This window comes from Culex pipiens, chromosome 3, assembly GCF_016801865.2.
Source record: "Culex pipiens pallens isolate TS chromosome 3, TS_CPP_V2, whole genome shotgun sequence".
Taxonomy (NCBI): domain Eukaryota; kingdom Metazoa; phylum Arthropoda; class Insecta; order Diptera; family Culicidae; genus Culex; species Culex pipiens.
Window position 1 is genome coordinate 136,084,732 of NC_068939.1, and position 19,249 is coordinate 136,103,980.

Sequence of the window (19,249 nt, forward strand, 5' to 3'; positions counted from 1 at the left end):
TGACTACAATTTCAAGTCATTTCTTTGGGGGGAATATCAAAAATGTTTTAAATCAAGTGTGAAATTTCCGGTTTTCAATAAAAGCATTCGCTTTGAGACATAATTTTAGCACAAAATTAATTATTTTGTCAAAATTGGTCAAAATTTTCCCATAGTTTCAGAGGAATTTGAAAAAATACTGTAATACCAAAAGAATACCAAAATGTGGTGTTCGCCCATTGACAAATTCTGCAATTTTGCAATATCAAAACAATACCTTTAATTGGTATAATACCATATTTTGCTCTTGCATAATCCTTAAGACAAATTTTAAAGGGTCCAGGAATGCATTTCCCTTGTTATTTATCCATGCTCGGGTAATATGATCATTGGGCAAGGAAAGGTAATTTTGGTTCATTTCCACACCTTCAACCCTGAAGACAATTGATATCACGAGATCCGTATGCAGCGCCACCAGTTCACACGTTAGTCTCAACATCAACACAACCAGTTGTGTACAACTTCTGTAGATCTACGCAACGACGATGACGACAAATACCGACCTAACACCCGACCGACCACAGTTCGTCGACTTGCGAAGAGAAAGAACCAAAGTCTCCGTACCACTCAAAAGCTGCTGCTGCTGCTGTCTCCATAGCTAACTAGTCTAGCAGACTTTGAGAGCTCAGTAGAACTGCCCGAGGTTGAGCTGGTTTGATCGAGTTTTATTTATTTTTTTCGGGTATCGTGAGTACTCCAGCCCCGATTAGTGGTTGAGGCTAAGTCGCGGTTCGGTTCGGTTAGTCAGTCAGTCTTCTGTTGATCCACCATGCAGCGAGTCGTGCCCGTTGTCGTTCTTGCGCTGGCCGTCGTGGCCACCAATGTCGCAGTCTTGAGTGCTGACACCACCCGGGTAAGTAAACAGCTGCAGCCGAGCTTGAACAACGGTTTTGTTTGTGTCCCCAAAACTAAAAAAAAAAAATGTTTCTCATTGTTGTGACCTCATCCTGCACACAGGTCAAGGTGACGCTGTTCTACGAGCACCTCTGCCCGGACAGCATTCGCTGGGTCAGCAATCAGCTGGCGCCGAACTACGACGCGCTGCGAAACGTGATGGACATCGAGTTCATTCCGTTCGGAAAATCCAGGGTAAGTTGAAGTCGCCCGTGCAACGTGGACGTAGGCTTGTTTTGTGAACGAAAGGCTTTTGGATGCGACCTTGGATATTTTTGCTGATCTGAAAGAATGTTATTAAGTGCGTGGATATTTTTTTATGAATATGTATTAAAGTGGTTGAGCCGGAAAAAAGGTGTTGAAAGTTTTGTGAATAACAACATAACATGGAAGCCCGTTTGAGGCACGCAGTGTTAAGAAACATGTAATCTTAAAAAAAATATTTCTATTGATGAAGATTAAGCCAAGTGGATCAATTATGTTAAATGCTTTGCAATGTAATGCATTGTGTGAAAATTTTCCATTCTCATGGACAATGCAATCTATTGTCGTCTTATAGCCATAAAGACCATCAAATCGGTTTATGACATATTTTTTTCTTTTGAAATATTTAAACGATTGATTTTTTATTCGATGTAGTATGACGTGCGTGGATGCAATATTTTCCTCTCATATGATTGGGTTTTTAAGTTAAGATCAAAGAAAGTTTTCATCTCATAGGGATTTTTTTGTTTCGATATTTTAATATTTTTTCCACTATTTACATTATCATTTTTGATTTCACATAGGATTTAATGTAGAAATGTTTTTTTTTTGCAGTCTCGTTGTGAAATATCTCACATTTTCTGTCGTTCTCAAATGACGAAATGGCCTTCTTTTCATCGCCATGAGTAATATTACTGTTAACAGTACTTTTAAGTATCCATTTGAGTGCTTAAAAATTAATCTTTTCAGAACTTTGTCTGAATCCAATCCGGCGAACTTTGTTGCAACTTGTTGCACTACTATTAAGACGAAATGTTCTGTTTTTCAACACATGTATCGAAAAGTTATATTATTCGACATTGCTTTGGTTTTAGAGTTGGCCAAACAAACGGACTTCATACTTTCATATAAATTAGAGCGTCCATTTTCCCGGGGTTACAGAATTCCTGGGAGACGAAAATTTTTTAACAAATTTCCCAGGATATCCTGGGAATTCCCGGGAAATTGTAAATTTATCGAAAATTGTTCTGATCTTGGTTCTGATTATTATTCTTCAACAAAATAGTATAAAATAGCAACTTAATCAAAATTAGTGCAAGGTCAATTAATGCCTTAACCGTTCGCAGAAAAAAAAAATCAAGAAAATATATAGATATTCTAAATTTATTGGCTGTCTTGCAATTTGTACAACATACTATAAAAAAATAATCATTAGTATTTTTTGTGCAGTATTATTTGTCTAATCACAGTGTTTGGACAGCGAAATGAATCCATGCTTCAAAACCATAAAACTGCTATTAACTATGGCTCTGTGAACAGTTTGAGAGAACATCATAAAGAATAATATTGAGACGACGTTGAAATAAAAAAAATCATGAAGAAAATATGGATTTGTTGGCAATTTTTTTTCCATAACCAATCATATTTGTGCTGCTTTTTCACTAGAAATATATTTTTTATGGAATCACAACTCAAAGTTTTTAAATGTTTGTAGCTAGATTTTGAAATATGCTGCTTTTTCGACACCTTCTATATACATAATACGAAGAAGTTTTTTAATGATTCAGCTTAATAAATTACTTCGGCTAAAAGAATTATCAAAGCAATAAAAGTAGTTAAGACGCTATTTCATATTAAAACCGCTTACGCTTACGCATTTTAAAACAAATTAACCAAATTTTTCTAACACAGCCCTCTTTGAGACATAAAATGATATTTTTTTCAATTTTCATGGAACTTGGCTATGGTAAACATAATCAGGAAAAAAACTTAATTTTGATCTTGGAAAAAAGAGGTAACTAATTTTCAGATGACATAACAACATCTTTTGTTAAAAAAAAACTACCCACGATTATAATAGTTCATGTTCATTCCAAAATATCGTAATTATTGTTGCTTTACGAATAAACAAGATCCCATTTGTGAAAGCTTCAGAAACTAATATTATCTAACGAACTGATAAGTTATAAGAACAGTAAATTGAATTGAATAAAATAAAATTGAGTTTTTTCATTATTACTTTTTGTAAATTAAAAAAAAAATGCCAAGAAGTTAGTAAAATGTATACTTCTGCTTGAATTTCGGGAATTCCCGAGAAAAATTTCCCAAATTTCCCGGGAAACGGGAAGTATTTTTTCCGGAAAATCCCGGGATTTTTTTCCCGGGACGGGAAATTGGACGCTCTAGGATGTTATTATTTTTCTTCTCGTTGCTGATGGTCATGACTAGGGTTGATGAAATTTCACGATTTCGCGAACAGCGTGAAATCCGCAAAATTTGTCTTTTTCCGCGAAACCCCAAGAAATTTTATGTTTGTGTGAAACTATAACGATTCATAACATTTTATCAAACTTAAATACACAAATTTTTAAAAATATTTGCAACGGCCTAACATTATAATAAATATTTCAATCATAAAGACTATTTGAGCAAATTTGATAAGTTTTTAATTAAAAAGCTTGATATAAACCATTTGAGGATTTTTTCGCATTTTTACGTTTTTTTAAAACTAACTTAATTAAGAAATAATTTCATTCGCTGTAGTAAACAATTTACTACTTTTTTTATTTAAAGGTATAATTTTAAAAGCAATGAAAAGAATTAAGTTTTGTATAATTCAAAATAAAATAAGGAGTATTTTTTATCTTCGAAATCACCTTTTAAAAATATTTCATATTTTTTCTGAGTCCTGTTTAATTTTAACGATATTTGATTATTTGGGTGGATGATTCCCGTAAAAGTTAAGTCTGTTTTTTTTGGTATTAAAATATTTCGATTTCGTAACCAATTTTATTATTTTTGCCTATTGATTTTAAAATTAGTTTTTGAAAAAAGAGATGTAAAATATTATGAAAATCCTTTAAAAATATCCTGAATGGGTTAAATGTCGCAGAAAATTCGAACTGTTTTACTAATTTTGGCTGAACAAGATTGTTGAATCTTGCTTTGATTTAAAATTTAATAAAATGTGATCTGATAAATCAGAAGCAAATCAGCGAATACTTGTTAGCTTTATTAGTCGAATATAGAAAAGCAGTTCAATAAATGAAAATACACATGCCCTACATTTTGTTTCAAAATATAAATAGAGCCTATCCATAAACCAGGTGGAAACTTTTTTGAAAATCAGAAGATTTGTTTTTGTGTCACGTTCAAATTTTGTGAGGATTTTTATTGTTTATTGAAGAATAATATATAATGAAGCATAAAAAGTAGTTTCTGTGATTTGAACATAAGATTTTGAGAGAAATTTTAACATTTTTCACGTTCCGCGAAATTTGCGTGAAATTTGTTGATTTGAAATTGAGATCCCCGTGAAATTTGCTATTTTCGAGCGTGAAAAATCACTAAGCCTAGTCATGACTTTTCTGATAACAAAATCATGTATTTTAACAGGACTTGTTATTCAAAATGATCTCGGTTTTGTTATTCCTACCTGTCCGGGAGATAAACATGACTGTTGAAACACATTATGAAATCTTACTTAGATAGTCATCATCGGGTTTGTCAGACGACTCCGACTTCAACTCTGGCTTCTGAAAATGTTGTGACTTCGACTCGGATTCCCACTCCAACTTATGAGCTTGGGCAACTTTGACTCCGACTCTGACTCCAGCTCTCAAAAAAGACTCGACTTCTCCGACTCCAACAACATCTCCCATACAAAGTTGTTAAAAATTAGCCGACTACGAACTCCCAACTCCAATTCCGGGTTTTAAAATTTACGAAATTTGACGACTCTTGACTGTGGTTCCAACTCCGTCTCCGATGCCATAGCCCTGGACATAAGGTCTGCAAAATGAAGCTCTAACTCTGGTAGTTGTGAAATAACTTATTGGTTTCCTCTAACTTTTTATCAGCCGTGACAAATTAACTGATTGGCATTTACGAGCTCGCTAGCTTCTTATCGAATTTCCACTTTTGCAAAACGGACAGCTGTTTCTTGTGATTGTTTGGTAGAAAACCCGGCATTGATTGTAAGTCGATAACACCGACTGTATTTTGCACATTTTCAGATTTAAAGGATTACATTCCAAAAACCACGTGAAAATTTGAAAGTGACGCGTCGCTCTAATTCTTTATTTTAACTTTGTAAAAATATGGTAAAATCACATGTCACATTATCAATATTTATCAACAGAGCATCAATGGCGGCGAATCCTTCGAGTGCCAGCACGGGCCGCTGGAGTGCGAAGGCAACATGGCCCAGTCGTGCATTTTGAACTTCCTGCCCGAACAGGACCGCCAGGTCTCGTACGTGTCCTGCCAGATGGACTTCAACGCCGATCCACGTGGCTGGGAGGTGAGTTTGACTGATTATCGACGTGCTCGAATAATCAGTTATTACCCCGAAGCATTGACAATCGATTTTATGACTGCCAAAAAGGCCAATCGCAAGCTGTGTTTCTTATCAAAATTTTCGTGTCCTAGTGCGCCTTCCGTTCCGGCGTCAACCTGGTGAATGCCCAACAATGCGCCGAAGGACCGCTGGGAGTCCAGCTGCAGCTGGAAGCTGAACGCCGAACCCGGCAGATCCCGCTGACCTTCGTGCCGACCATCGTGTTCAACGATGTGAGTTCTGTCTGGAAACTCTGGCATGAGTACTTTTAAAACTCAAGATTTATTTCCAGCAATTTGACCAATCCTTGACGGATCGTGCCTTCACCGACTTCTTCGGAGTCATGTGCGAGCTTACCAACAACGGAGCCGTGGGTTGTTAAGGTGCCAAGCACGGGAATGGTGCCAAACTACCAAGGTTTAACGTAAAAATATCAGTAACTGATTTGATTCATGTCTCCAAGTCCAGTGACAAAGTGATGGTTTGAAATAAATTGATAATACTATCTTCGTTTTTAAAATGATTCGTTTTTTTATTACCGAAAAATCCATGTCCAAATTGTATCATTTCGCTTCTTGTACGTCAGCTATGGAATCTTATCAGTTACGTAAAACTGACCACAATTGCCAAAATTGTTGCAAGTTCAACTAAATCAATCACGTTATTAAATAGCGTCATAATACTATACCAAATCACTTCGTTAATCAGTGGAACCTAAATGTACTGAACCTAAACCCGGCTAATCTACCTGCGGAACGAATCAATTGATCATGACGTTGCATTCTATGGTAGCATACAGCACGCTGATGAAGTTAGTTCTAGCCGGCAGTTGTTCTCGGTGTTCAGTCTATCGCTGAACCACGATGAAGCGCGTTGTGTCGGTGCTATTTGTACTAACTGCTATAACTGCTGTTAATACAGCAGTGTTAGGAGCAGCTACTAACAGAGTGAGTGTTAACGACACCATAATTATCTCTGGGTTTAAAAATACTGATTGAAAGTGAGAACTTTTAACAGGTTAAGGTGACGCTGTACTACGAGCACCTCTGTCCGGATAGTATTCGCTGGGTAAGCGCTCAGCTGGCGCCAAACTACGATGCTCTGCGAGACTTCATGGAGATTGAGTTTATTCCGTTCGGGAAGGCGAAGGTAGGTGTAACAATTAACAGGAGTTCACAGTAAAAAAATGTATAAATTTGGAAGGTGGGTGATTCTCCACCAACTCACACAGCAGTTGCCCCGACCCCTCTTTGATTTGCGTGAAACTTTGTCCTAAGGGGTAACTTTTGTCCCTGATCACGAATCCGAGGTCCGTTTTTTGATATCTCTTGACGGAAGGGCGGTACGACTCCTTCAATTTTTGAACATGCGAAAAAAGAGGTGTTTTTCAATAATTTGCAGCCTGAAACGGTGATGAGATAGAAATTTGGTGTCAAAGGGACTTTTATGTAAAATTAGACGCCCAATTTGATGGCATACTCAGAATTCCGAAAAAACGTATTTTTCATCTAAAAAAACACTAAAAAAGTTTTGAAAATTCTCCCATTTTCCGTTACTCGACTGTAAAATTTTTTGGAATATTATGGGAAATTTAATGTACTTTTCGAATCTACATTGACCCATTACCCATTACCCATACACCCCATGGTCATTTTTTCATTTAGAACAAAAATTTTCATTTTGAGATTTCGTGTTTTTTCTAACTTTTCAGGGTTATTTTTTAGAGTGTAACAATGTTCTACAAAGTTGTATAGCAGACAATTACAAAAAAATTTATATATAGACATAAGGGGTGTTCGAATCTACATTCGAAAAGTACATTAAATTTCCCATAAAATGACATGCTCCAAAAAAAATTTATTGTCGAGTAACGGAAAATGGGAGGATTTTTAAAACTTTTTTATTGTTTTTTTCGATGAAAACTACGTTTTTTCGGAATTCTGAGTACGCCATCAAATTGGGCGTCTAATTTTACATAAAAGTCCCTTTGACACCAAATTTCTATCTCATCACCGTTTCAGGCTGCAAATTATTGAAAAACACCTCTTTTTTCGCATGTTCAAAAATGGAAGGAGTCGTACCGCCCTTCCGTCACGAGATATCAAAAAACGGACCTCGGATTCGTGATCAGGGACAAAAGTTATCCCTTAGGACAAAGTTTCACGCAAATCAAAGAGGGGTCGGGGCAACTTTTCCCGATTTCGTGTGAGTTGGTAGAGAATTACCCAGGTGTGATTTTGGAAAGTTGAATCTTACCTCTTTAATGTTGTAATTTTACTTAAATTTAGCCTGAAATGGTGGCATTACAGTAGTGGCAATCAGAGGTAAAATTACACATTTTTCCTGATGGCATTTCACTGTTAATTTAAAAGTTAAAACCTCAAACTGATTAAATTTCAAAACATACGTTAGCAATAGACCGTCCAATTTCCCGTCCCGGGAAAAAATCCCGGGAATTCCCGGGATTTCCCGGAAAAAAAATATTTCCCGTTTTCCGGGAAATTTGTAAATTTCCCGGGAATTCCCAAAATACAAAGTTTTTGAAAATATACAAAAAAATAATTAGAGAACCTGATTTGATTTTATTCATTTCAATCTACTGTTCATATTGAATTAATCGGCTTGTCCGTAAATCTCCTGTCAAGGTTCAGATAACATTTATTTCTGAAGCATTCACAACTAGGAATATTGTTTGCTTATATGTTGGGCAACAAAAATTACGCTATTGTGGAATGAATATTAACTTTTTTATTTTCGACAACCTATTTTAACCAAATATTTTGTTATGAGTTCTGCAAAGCTCTAGGATCATCTAGACATCCAACCAAATCACTGAAAAAAAGAATCGTCTTGATTGGGTTAGATATGCTCTAGAACCAGCGTGTTGAAGTTACCGTTCTAACTTTTTTGGAGCCTTCAGCGTTTGAATGTTAAAAAACAACTTCGTATTATATGAAATTTACCTAACGAATGCAACCATATTTTACAAACTCGCTTCAAATATTTTTATACTTTTAGTTGTGATTTCATGAAAAGTGTTTCAAGTTAAATGGTGCTAGAAATTAGATTTTTAAGACAAATTCAATGACAAATTCTATTTATTCACAAGTTAAGTTAAGTTATTTGCCATGACAAACAATATTTCTGCATTAATTTTATTCCATTTCAAATTTATGATCACTGAGACAAATTTAAAAGCAATTTTACTGTTGAGGAGCATAGATTTTCGCTGTCCAAAGACTTTGATTAAATAAAATATTTCTCAACAAAAAAGTACTGATAATATTTTTTATGTTTGAATTTGAAATCAGAAATTTTACTCATTTTCTCAAAGTTGTATGTTTTTTTTTACAAGCAGTCAAGTCATTAATTGATCCTCACACTCATTTTGACTATTAAAGTTGCTGTTCTATGCAATTCTGTTGCAAGATATTAATCATAAACAGGTTCAGAAATTTTTTCATTAAACTTCAAATTTCTCGGGAATTCCCGGGAATTTTGTTGAAAATTTCCCGTTTCCCGGGAATTTTGTAACCCCGGGAAATTGGACGCTCTAGTTAGCAACCTTTTTCTGAAGGACTCGTCAAAAATCAATATTTTTTATAAAAAGAAAAAAAAATTAAAGCACTTTATCCTAAATAATTTATTGAAAATATATTTTTTTTAATTGCATCGAATGATTTGCAGTAAAATTTTAATACAATTATTTATAATATATACAAAAACTTGTACGCTAAACTCTAAACGTTGAAGCTGTTCCTTTTAAAACTACAAAATACTTTTGTGGCATCGAGATAGTTCAAGGATTACATAAAGAAATGAATTCAATTTTGTTGAATCAAACTTTGCACAAGCACCATATATTTCGGCGCAATTGTAAAACATTTTTTTAGGAAGCAGGGTACTTTCAAAGTTAACAAAAATAACTTTTGGAGCACAGATCGGAAGAAGATGTGAAACCTCGGGAATATTTTTTCAGGAACCGTCTCAAGGGGTGACATTGGGTCTGAGGGGTGAGATTGGGCTATACAAAAATGTTGAAATTTGTTTGCTTGACTTTTTTTTTATCATGCCATATATCAATTTGATATTTCAAAAGGATATTTTAATATTTTTTGATATTTTGTTTTTTAGACTTATACTGTAACCACTTCGTGATACCTTTGAATGTTGTTATTTTTTCACCTTGAGCAATTCTCTACCAAAACCAGATATGGATTTTATTTGTATTTTTTATTTGGCTCTAACTTTGTGGGGGCCTTCCCTATGACCAAATAAGCTATTTTGTGTGATTGGTTCATCCATACAAGTCTCCATACAATTTTGGCTGCTGTCCATACAAAAATGGTTTGTAAATATTCAAACAGCTGTAACTTTTGAGTGATTTGATCATTTTTGATCATTTTCTCAATTTTTTGACACCAAGTCTTCGGCAAAGTTGTAGGTATTGTTGAGGACTTTTGAGAAAAAATAGGTACACGGAAATTTTGTTTTTGCAGATTTGCATCAATTTGCATCAACTTTTTTTTCATTAAAACTCAATTTCCCAAAATACGTATTTTTTGATTTTCGAGATTTTTTGATATGTTTTAGAGGACAAAAATCCGCAACTTTTGAGCCATAGAGAAACATGGTCATAAAATCTGCCGCCGAGTTAGGATTTTTTGAAAAAATAGTTATTTTTGGAAAAAATCGAAGTTTCATGCAAAAACAAGTTTGACATTATTTTTTAATGCAAAATTGAATTTGCAATCGAAAAGTACTCTACAGATTTTTTGATAAAGGGCTTTGTTTTCAAGATATAGCCACTAGAGCGTCCAATTTCCCGTCCCGGGAAAAAATTTCCCGGGAATTCCCGGGATTTCCCGAAAAAAAATATTTCCCGTTTCCCGGGAAATTTGTAAATTTCCCGGGAATTCCCGAAATTCAAGCGGAAGTATACAATTTCTTAAATTTTTGGAACTATTATTTGAAAATGCTCTGAAAAAATAATAAATGAACAAACTCAACATGATTTTGTTCAATTGAATGTATTGTTTGGTTTATATATAATTAATTAGATTATCAAAATTATGATATCAGAATTATTTCTGAAAATATCAATTTTTGAAGCAATTGGGAAAAGATATTGCTTAATGAGTATTGAATTATTACAATTAGGTAAGCTTTTAACAGATTGATGTTATTTCATCAAAACAATATTAACTCCTTACCTCCAAATTAAAATTGAAATTTTTTACGTTTCTGTTTACCATGATCAAATGAGATGAAAATCGAATTTGTGCAAAAAGAATTAATTCAATTGGCTGAATACCTAGTACTACAGAAATTACAATTTAGAGTAAAAGAATTATGGAGCACTGATGAACTACAGGTAAAGACTTTTTGTGGAATATTGTTAATTTATCGTATAATTTAAATCATATTGCATAATAATAAAAAAAAGTCATTGAAAAATTACTTTCTATTGTTTGTTCTAAAAAAAGGCAAAAGTTTATTCAAAGCTGTTAATTGATCTTCACACTTATTTAAACCATTAATGTTGATGTCGTATACAATTTTGTTGCATAATAACAATTAAAACCAAGATCATAACAATTTTCAATAAATTTAAAATTTCCCGGGAATTCCCGGGATTTCCCGGGAAATTGGCTGAAAATTTCCCGTTTCCCGGGAAATTTGAAACCCCGGGAAATTGGACGCTCTAATAGCCACCGAAAGTTTGATTTTAGCGAAATATTTGCAGTTTTTCAATTTTTAAAAATAGTGACCATGAGTGACCATTTCTAAAAATATTTTTTTGAAAACTTCAGAAAATTTTCTATAAAATTGTCTAAGAGACATTAAAGATTGGACCTCGGGTTGCTGAGGGGGTTAACCCGTACAAGCTAAACGTCTGAATGGAAGAATCGAAAAATCTTTAAAACTGCCGTATTTTTGACCTGTTTGACCAAATCCTTGACATCCGGTAGTCAAAAGAACGGGAAAGATCTCTAGTTTTCGATTCCGGGGAGAAATCCGAGTTTGGACCATTTTCACCGGAGTTATTCCGGATCGTAGTGGGGTACCTTTTTGACTGGCCGGCCGCATCCATACAGAAAATTAATTAAAATTGACAAAACTTACTGTAAATAAACAGAACATGCCCCAAAACATATTTGGATCAATGTTGGACCATCCTAGCAAGTGTGGCAACCGGTTCCGGTTCTGGCCACCCTCGGAACCGGTTCCACGAGTGGGTAAGACTATAACACATTACAAGTCACATTTTGCCTTCGTTGTGTTCGTAAAAATATACAAAAAAAATATATATATTCAGATACAGATCCCAAATAATAAACAGGCCTTGTATGGCCACTATGGCTTGACCCCCGGAACATCCGGAACACGGTTCCAGAGGACCATTTATACGAAACTTGCACATATAGCTTGCGACATGTCAAAAATCATGGTTTTGTATCGTAAAAGTCAACCAACCCACTGAAATAAAGTTTGGACACAATGTGGCCACTATGGCTTGACCCCCGGAACATCCGGAACACGGTTCCAGAGGACCATTTTTTGTAAACTGGCACATATAACTTGCGACATGTCAAAAATCATGGTTTTGCATCGCCAAATTCAACCAACCCACTGAAATAAAGTTTGGACACAATGTGGCCACTATGGCTTGACCCCCGGAACATCCGGAACACGGTTCCAGTGGACCATTTTTTGTAAACTGGCACATATAACTTGCGACATGTCAAAAATCATGGTTTTGCATCGCCAAATTCAACCAACCCACTGAAATAAAGTTTGGACACAATGTGGCCACTATGGCTTGACCCCCGGAACATCCGGAACACGGTTCCAGTGGACCATTTTTTGTAAACTGGCACATATAACTTGCGACATGTCAAAAATCATGGTTTTGCATCGCCAAATTCAACCAACCCACTGAAATAAAGTTTGGACACAATGTGGCCACTATGGCTTGACCCCCGGAACATCCGGAACACGGTTCCAGTGGACCATTTTTTGTAAACTGGCACATATAACTTGCGACATGTCAAAAATCATGGCATGACCCCCAGAACATCCAGAACACGGTTCCAGTGGACCATTTATACAAAATTAGATCATATAACTTGCGACATGTCAAAAATCATGGGTTTGCATCGCCAAATTCAACCAACCCACTGAAATAAAGTTTGGACACAATGTGGCCACTATGGCTTGACCCCCGGAACATCCGGAACACGGTTCCAGTGGACCCTTTTTTGTAAACTGGCACATATAACTTGCGACATGTCAAAAATCATGGCATGACCCCCAGAACATCCAGAACACGGTTCCAGTGGACCATTTATACAAAATTAGATCATATAACTTGCGACATGTCAAAAATCATGGGTTTGCATCGCCAAATTCAACCAACCCACTGAAATAAAGTTTGGACACAATGTGGCCACTATGGCTTGACCCCCGGAACATCCGGAACACGGTTCCAGTGGACCCTTTTTTGTAAACTGGCACATATAACTTGCGACATGTCAAAAATCATGGCATGACCCCCAGAACATCCAGAACACGGTTCCAGTGGACCATTTATACAAAATTAGATCATATAGCTTGTGACATGTCAAAAATCATGGTTTTGCATCGCCTAATTCCACCAACCCACTCAAATGAAGTTTGGACACACTGTGGCCACTATGGCTTGACCCTCGGAACATCTGGAACACGGTTCACGTGAATTATGTATACAAATAGTTTGCACAGCTTGTGCCATTGGTTTTGATGCATTTTTCAAACCATTTATTTCATCATCATTATTTCCAAAATCAAAACACTGTCGTACATTTTTGGGATTTATTTTAGGTAGTAGTCAGGTTGGCAAATAGTGATCGTGCTCAGCACTTACAATTTGCACACAGCAAGAATCGAACACTTTCTCGGTTGTGTTTTTTTTTTTTCAACTCATACGTATCGTCCACAGTTGTGGCAGTTGTGCGTTCCGGATGTTCCGGGAGTCAAGCCATAGTGGCCACATTGTGTCCAAACTTTATTTCAGTGGGTTGGTAGAATTTGGCGATGCAAAACCATGATTTTTGACATGTCGCAAGTTATATGTGCCAGTTTCCAAAAAATGGTCCACTGGAACCGTGTTCCGAATGTTCCGGGAGTCAAGCCATAGTGGCCACATTGTGTCCAAACTTTATTTCAGTGGGTTGGTTGAATTTGGCGATGCAAAACCATGAATTTTGACATGTCGCAAGTTATATGTGCCAGTTTACAAAAAATGGTCCTCTGGAACCGTGTTCCGGATGTTCCGGGACTCAAGCCATAGTGGCCACATTATGTCCAAACTTTATTTGAGTGTGTTGATTGAATTTGGCGATGCAAAACCATGATTTTTGACATGTCGCAAGTTATATGTGCCAGTTTACAAAATATGGTCCACTGGAACCGTGTTCCGGATGTTCCAGGGGTCAAGCCATAGTGGCCACATTGTGTCCAAACTTTATTTCAGTGGGTTGGTTGAATTTGGCGATGCAAAACCATGATTTTTGACATGTCGCAAGTTATATGTGCCAGTTTACAAAAAATGGTCCTCTGGAACCGTGTTCCGGATGTTCCGGGAGTCAAACCATAGTGGCCACATAATGTCCAAACTTTATTTGAGTGTGTTGATTGAATTTGGCGATGCAAAACCATGATTTTTGACATGTCGCAAGTTATATGTGCCAGTTTACAAAAAATGGTCCACTGGAACCGTGTTCCGGATGTTCCGGGAGTCAAGCCATAGTTGCCACATAATGTCCAAACTTTATTTGAGTGTGTTGATTGAATTTGGCGATGCAAAACCATGATTTTTGACATGTCGCAAGTTATATGTGCCAGTTTACAAAAAATGGTCCACTGGAACCGTGTTCCGGATGTTCCGGGGGTCAAGCCATAGTGGCCACATTGTGTCCAAACTTTATTTCAGTGGGTTGGTTGAATTTGGCGATGCAAAACCATGATTTTTGACATGTCGCAAAGTTATATGTGCCAGTTTACAAAAAATGGTCCACTGGAACCGTGTTCCGGATGTTCCGGGAGTCAAGCCATAGTGGCCACATTGTGTCCAAACTTTATTTCAGTGGGTTGGTAGAATTTGGCGATGCAAAACCATGAATTTTGACATGTCGCAAGTTATATGTGCCAGTTTCCAAAAAATGGTCCACTGGAACCGTGTTCCGAATGTTCCGGGAGTCAAGCCATAGTGGCCACATTGTGTCCAAACTTTATTTCAGTGGGTTGGTTGAATTTGGCGATGCAAAACCATGAATTTTGACATGTCGCAAGTTATATGTGCCAGTTTACAAAAAATGGTCCTCTGGAACCGTGTTCCGGATGTTCCGGGAGTCAAGCCATAGTGGCCACATTATGTCCAAACTTTATTTGAGTGTGTTGATTGAATTTAGCGATGCAAAACCATGATTTTTGACATGTCGCAAGTTATATGTGCCAGTTTACAAAATATGGTCCACTGGAACCGTGTTCCGGATGTTCCAGGGGTCAAGCCATAGTGGCCACATTGTGTCCAAACTTTATTTCAGTGGGTTGGTTGAATTTGGCGATGCAAAACCATGAATTCTGACATGTCGCAAGTTATATGTGCCAGTTTACAAAAAATGGTCCTCTGGAACCGTGTTCCGGATGTTCCGGGAGTCAAGCCATAGTGGCCACATAATGTCCAAACTTTATTTGAGTGTGTTGATTGAATTTGACGATGCAAAACCATGATTTTTGACATGTCGCAAGTTATATGTGCCAGTTTACAAAAAATGGTCCACTGGAACCGTGTTCCGGATGTTCCGGGAGTCAAGCCATAGTGGTCACATAATGTCCAAACTTTATTTGAGTGTGTTGATTGAATTTGGCGATGCAAAACCATGAATTTTGACATGTCGCAAGTTATATGTGCCAGTTTACAAAAAATGGTCCACTGGAACCGTGTTCCGGATGTTCCGGGGGTCAAGCCATAGTGGCCACATTGTGTCCAAACTTTATTTCAGTGGGTTGGTTGAATTTGGCGATGCAAAACCATGATTTTTGACATGTCGCAAGTTATATGTGCCAGTTTACAAAAAATGGTCCTCTGGAACCGTGTTCCGGATGTTCCGGGAGTCAAGCCATAGTGGCCACATTGTGTCCAAACTTTATTTCAGTGGGTTGGTTGAATTTGGCGATGCAAAACCATGATTTTTGACATGTCGCAAGTTATATGTGCCAGTTTACAAAAAATGGTCCACTGGAACCGTGTTCCGGATGTTCCGGGAGTCAAGCCATAGTGGCCACATTATGTCCAAACTTTATTTGAGTGTGTTGATTGAATTTGGCGATGCAAAACCATGATTTTTGACATGTCGCAAGCTATGTGTGCAAGTTTCGTATAAATGGTTCTCTGGAACCGTGTTCCGGATGTTCCGGGGGTCAAGCCATAGTGGCCACATTGTGTCCAAACTTTATTTCAGTGGGTTGGTTGACTTTTACGATACAAAACCATGATTTTCGACATTTCGCAAGCTATATGTGCAAGTTTCGTATAAATGGTCCTCTGGAACCGTGTTCCGGATGTTCCGGGGGTCAAGCCATAGTGGCCATACAAGGCCTGTTTATTATTTGGGATCTGTATCTGAATATATATATTTTTTTTTTGTATATTTTTACGAACACAACGAAGGCAAAATGTGACTTGTAATGTGTTATAGTCTTACCCACTCGTGGAACCGGTTCCGAGGGTGGCCAGAACCGGAACCGGTTGCCACACTTGCTAGGATGGTCCAACATTGATCCAAATATGTTTTGGGGCATGTTCTGTTTATTTACAGTAAGTTTTGTCAATTTTAATTAATTTTCTGTATGGATGCGGCCGGCCAGTCAAAAAGGTACCCCACTACGATCCGGAATAACTCCGGTGAAAATGGTCCAAACTCGGATTTCTCCCCGGAATCGAAAACTAGAGATCTTTCCCGTTCTTTTGACTACCGGATGTCAAGGATTTGGTCAAACAGGTCAAAAATACGGCAGTTTTAAAGATTTTTCGATTCTTCCATTCAGACGTTTAGCTTGTACGGGTTAAGAAAAAGAAACACGAAAATTGAAATTTTCCTAATCTCACCAAAACAACCCACCATTTTCTAATGACCATATCTCAACAACTAATGGTCCGATTTTCAATGTTAATACATGAAACATTCGTGAAATTTTCCGATCTCTTCGAAAAAAAATATTTAGATTTTTTTTAAATCAAGACTATCATTTTAAATGGGCGTAATATTCAATGTTTGGCCCTTTTAAAATGTATTTTTTTTCGAAAAGATCGGAAAATTTCACGAATGTTTCATGTATTAACATTGATAATGGGACCATTAGTTGCTGAGATATCGTCATTAGAAAATGGTGGGTTATTTTAGTGAGATTAAGAAAACATCAATTTTCGTGTTTCTTTTTCTTAAAGCGGCTCTATCTCAGCAACCCGAGGTCCAATCTTTAATGTCTCTTAGACAATTTAATAGCAAATTTTCTGAACTTTTCAAAAAAAAAAATATATTTTTAGAAATGGTCACTTATGGTCACTATTTTTAAAAATTGAAAAACTGCAAATATTTCGTTAAAATCAAACTTTCGGTGGCTATATTTTGAAAACGGAGCCCTTTATCAAAAAAATCTGTAAAGTACTTTTCGATTGCAAATTAAATTTTGCATTAAAAAATAATGTCAAACTTGTTTTTGCATGAAACTTCGATTTTTTCCAAAAATCACTATTTTTTCAAAAAATCATAACTCGGCGGCAGATTTTTTGACCATGTTTCTCTATGGCTCAAAAGTTGCGGATTTTTGTCCCCTAAAACATATCAAAAAATCTCGAAAATCAAAAAATACGTATTTTGGGAAATTGAGTTTTAGTAAAAAAAAAGTTGATAAAAAAATCTGCAAATTTTTTTTTCCGTGTACCTATTTTTTTCTCAAAAGTCCTCAACAATACCTACAACTTTGCCGAAGACACCAAATTGATCAGAAAATTCACTCAAAAGTTACAGCTGTTTGAATATTTACATACCATTTTTGTATGGACAGCAGCCAAAATTGTATGGAGACTTGTATGGATGAACCAATGACGCAAAATAGCTTAGTTGGTCATAGGGAAGGCCCCCACAAAGTTTAAGTCAAATCAAAAAATACAAAAAATAAAAATGGTCGAAATCGGCCGATTTCGTAGAGAGTTGCTCCCTTTCAAAAAACGGTCCAACTGCATGTGAAATTTGCTTGAGGATATCGTGGAGAATTTCCCTTATCCTGTTAAAAAAATTGAGCTTCTCTAAAATCACCGTTTCTTAGAGAAGCGAAACAAATGCGAAATAATTAACCTCTAAAATAATTTCAAATCTCGGATATCATTCATAAAGAAGTTTGCTTATGACATGCTTATGTCAAATTTAAAAAAAATCATCCATTTCTCCAGAGCATCAACGGTGGCGAATCCTTCCAGTGCCAGCACGGTCCGAAAGAGTGCCAGGGCAACATGCTGCAGGCCTGTGTGCTGCACTACCTGCCCGAACAGCAGGACCGCCAAGTTTCGTACGTGGCCTGCCAGATGAACTTCAACGCCGACCCAGCCGGCTGGCAGTGCGCCGAACAGTCCGAGGCAAATCTGCAATCGGTTCGGAACTGCGACGAAGGTGTGCTGCGAACGCAACTGCTGCTGGAAGCCGAACGCCGAACGCAGCAGATTCCGCTGACCTTTGTTCCGACCGTCGTGTTCAATGGGGTGAGTGAGGTTATGGCGTCAAGAATTAAAGGTTTCTAATTGTTTTTTTTTTCTTACAGAAATTCGACCAGACGCTACAAGATCGAGCACTAAAGGACTTCCGTGGAGTCATGTGTGAGCTCACCAATAAGAGAGTTACTGGTTGTTAAAGCTGAAGTTAATAAAAACGTTGAAAATGTTAAGGTTGCGTTTCCTTCACCACTGTCCTCGATCTCAACGGTTCTAATCAGCCTGCATTATCTTCGGTGGAGCAAAACGCATCGATAAGATTGTGCTCAACGAAGTTCACAAACCGCCAACCAGAAGGTTCCATTCAATAAAGTAATTAACAACACACAAGACACGAGAATGGCCGACACCGCGGAAGCTCACCACCTGATGGAGCTGGTTCACCGGCATCTGGATCAGCTGTACCAGCACAGCGCCAACCAGATGAAAGCGATCGAGCAAAGATCGCTGGAGTCGGACGATCCGTTCGTGGCGTTCGACGAGCTGGACGAGCACAGCCTGGTGGTAGATCAACACCTGCATCAGCTGAACGGTAACATCGATGCAATCGATCGCATCTTGAACGAACTTTCGGATGAGAACTGTCACTTGCATGCTAGGTTGACGGCGTTAAGGACCAATCTGGATGGAGCAACCGCGAGGTTGCATAATGCGAAGAGGAGCGATAACCAGAAGTCCATGAAGCACTGGGAAGAGTTGAGGGTGCATTTGGATAGCTGTCACTCGGAGTTGACGCTGACCAAGGATGTGCTGGTGAGGCGGATGCAGGAGAAGCAGCTCAAGCTGACGGCGGAGTATGTGAAGAATCAGGAGTACGAGAATGCTGTGGTTGAGTTGGACAGTTTGAAGGGTGATGTTGGTCAGGAACTGAAAGATATTCTGGATGAAGTTTATACTGGAGATACTGAAGAAGCCTTGAAAGTGATCCTGTTTTTTGAACAGTTGCAAGAAGATCAACGAGT

The 19,249-nt window shown here is 37.3% G+C and overlaps 2 protein-coding genes across 2 annotated transcripts; both read left to right on the forward strand.

Annotated features, from left to right (window-relative positions):
- Nucleotides 1-659: 659 nt before the first annotated feature.
- On the forward strand, nt 660-5,981 carry LOC120413786 (GILT-like protein 1). Its single transcript, XM_039574735.2, has 5 exons — nt 660-892; nt 997-1,128; nt 5,279-5,440; nt 5,569-5,709; nt 5,769-5,981. The coding sequence occupies exons 1-5, from the start codon at nt 809-811 to the stop codon at nt 5,856-5,858; spliced, it is 609 nt and encodes a 202-aa protein (XP_039430669.1). The 5' UTR covers nt 660-808; the 3' UTR covers nt 5,859-5,981.
- Nucleotides 5,982-6,267: 286 nt separating this feature from the next.
- LOC120413748 (GILT-like protein 1) lies at nt 6,268-18,460 on the forward strand. The gene is made up of 4 exons (XM_039574680.1): nt 6,268-6,423; nt 6,494-6,625; nt 17,973-18,278; nt 18,338-18,460. Exons 1-4 carry the CDS (start codon nt 6,340-6,342, stop codon nt 18,425-18,427), a joined length of 612 nt encoding a protein of 203 aa, XP_039430614.1. The 5' UTR covers nt 6,268-6,339; the 3' UTR covers nt 18,428-18,460.
- Nucleotides 18,461-19,249: the final 789 nt, after the last annotated feature.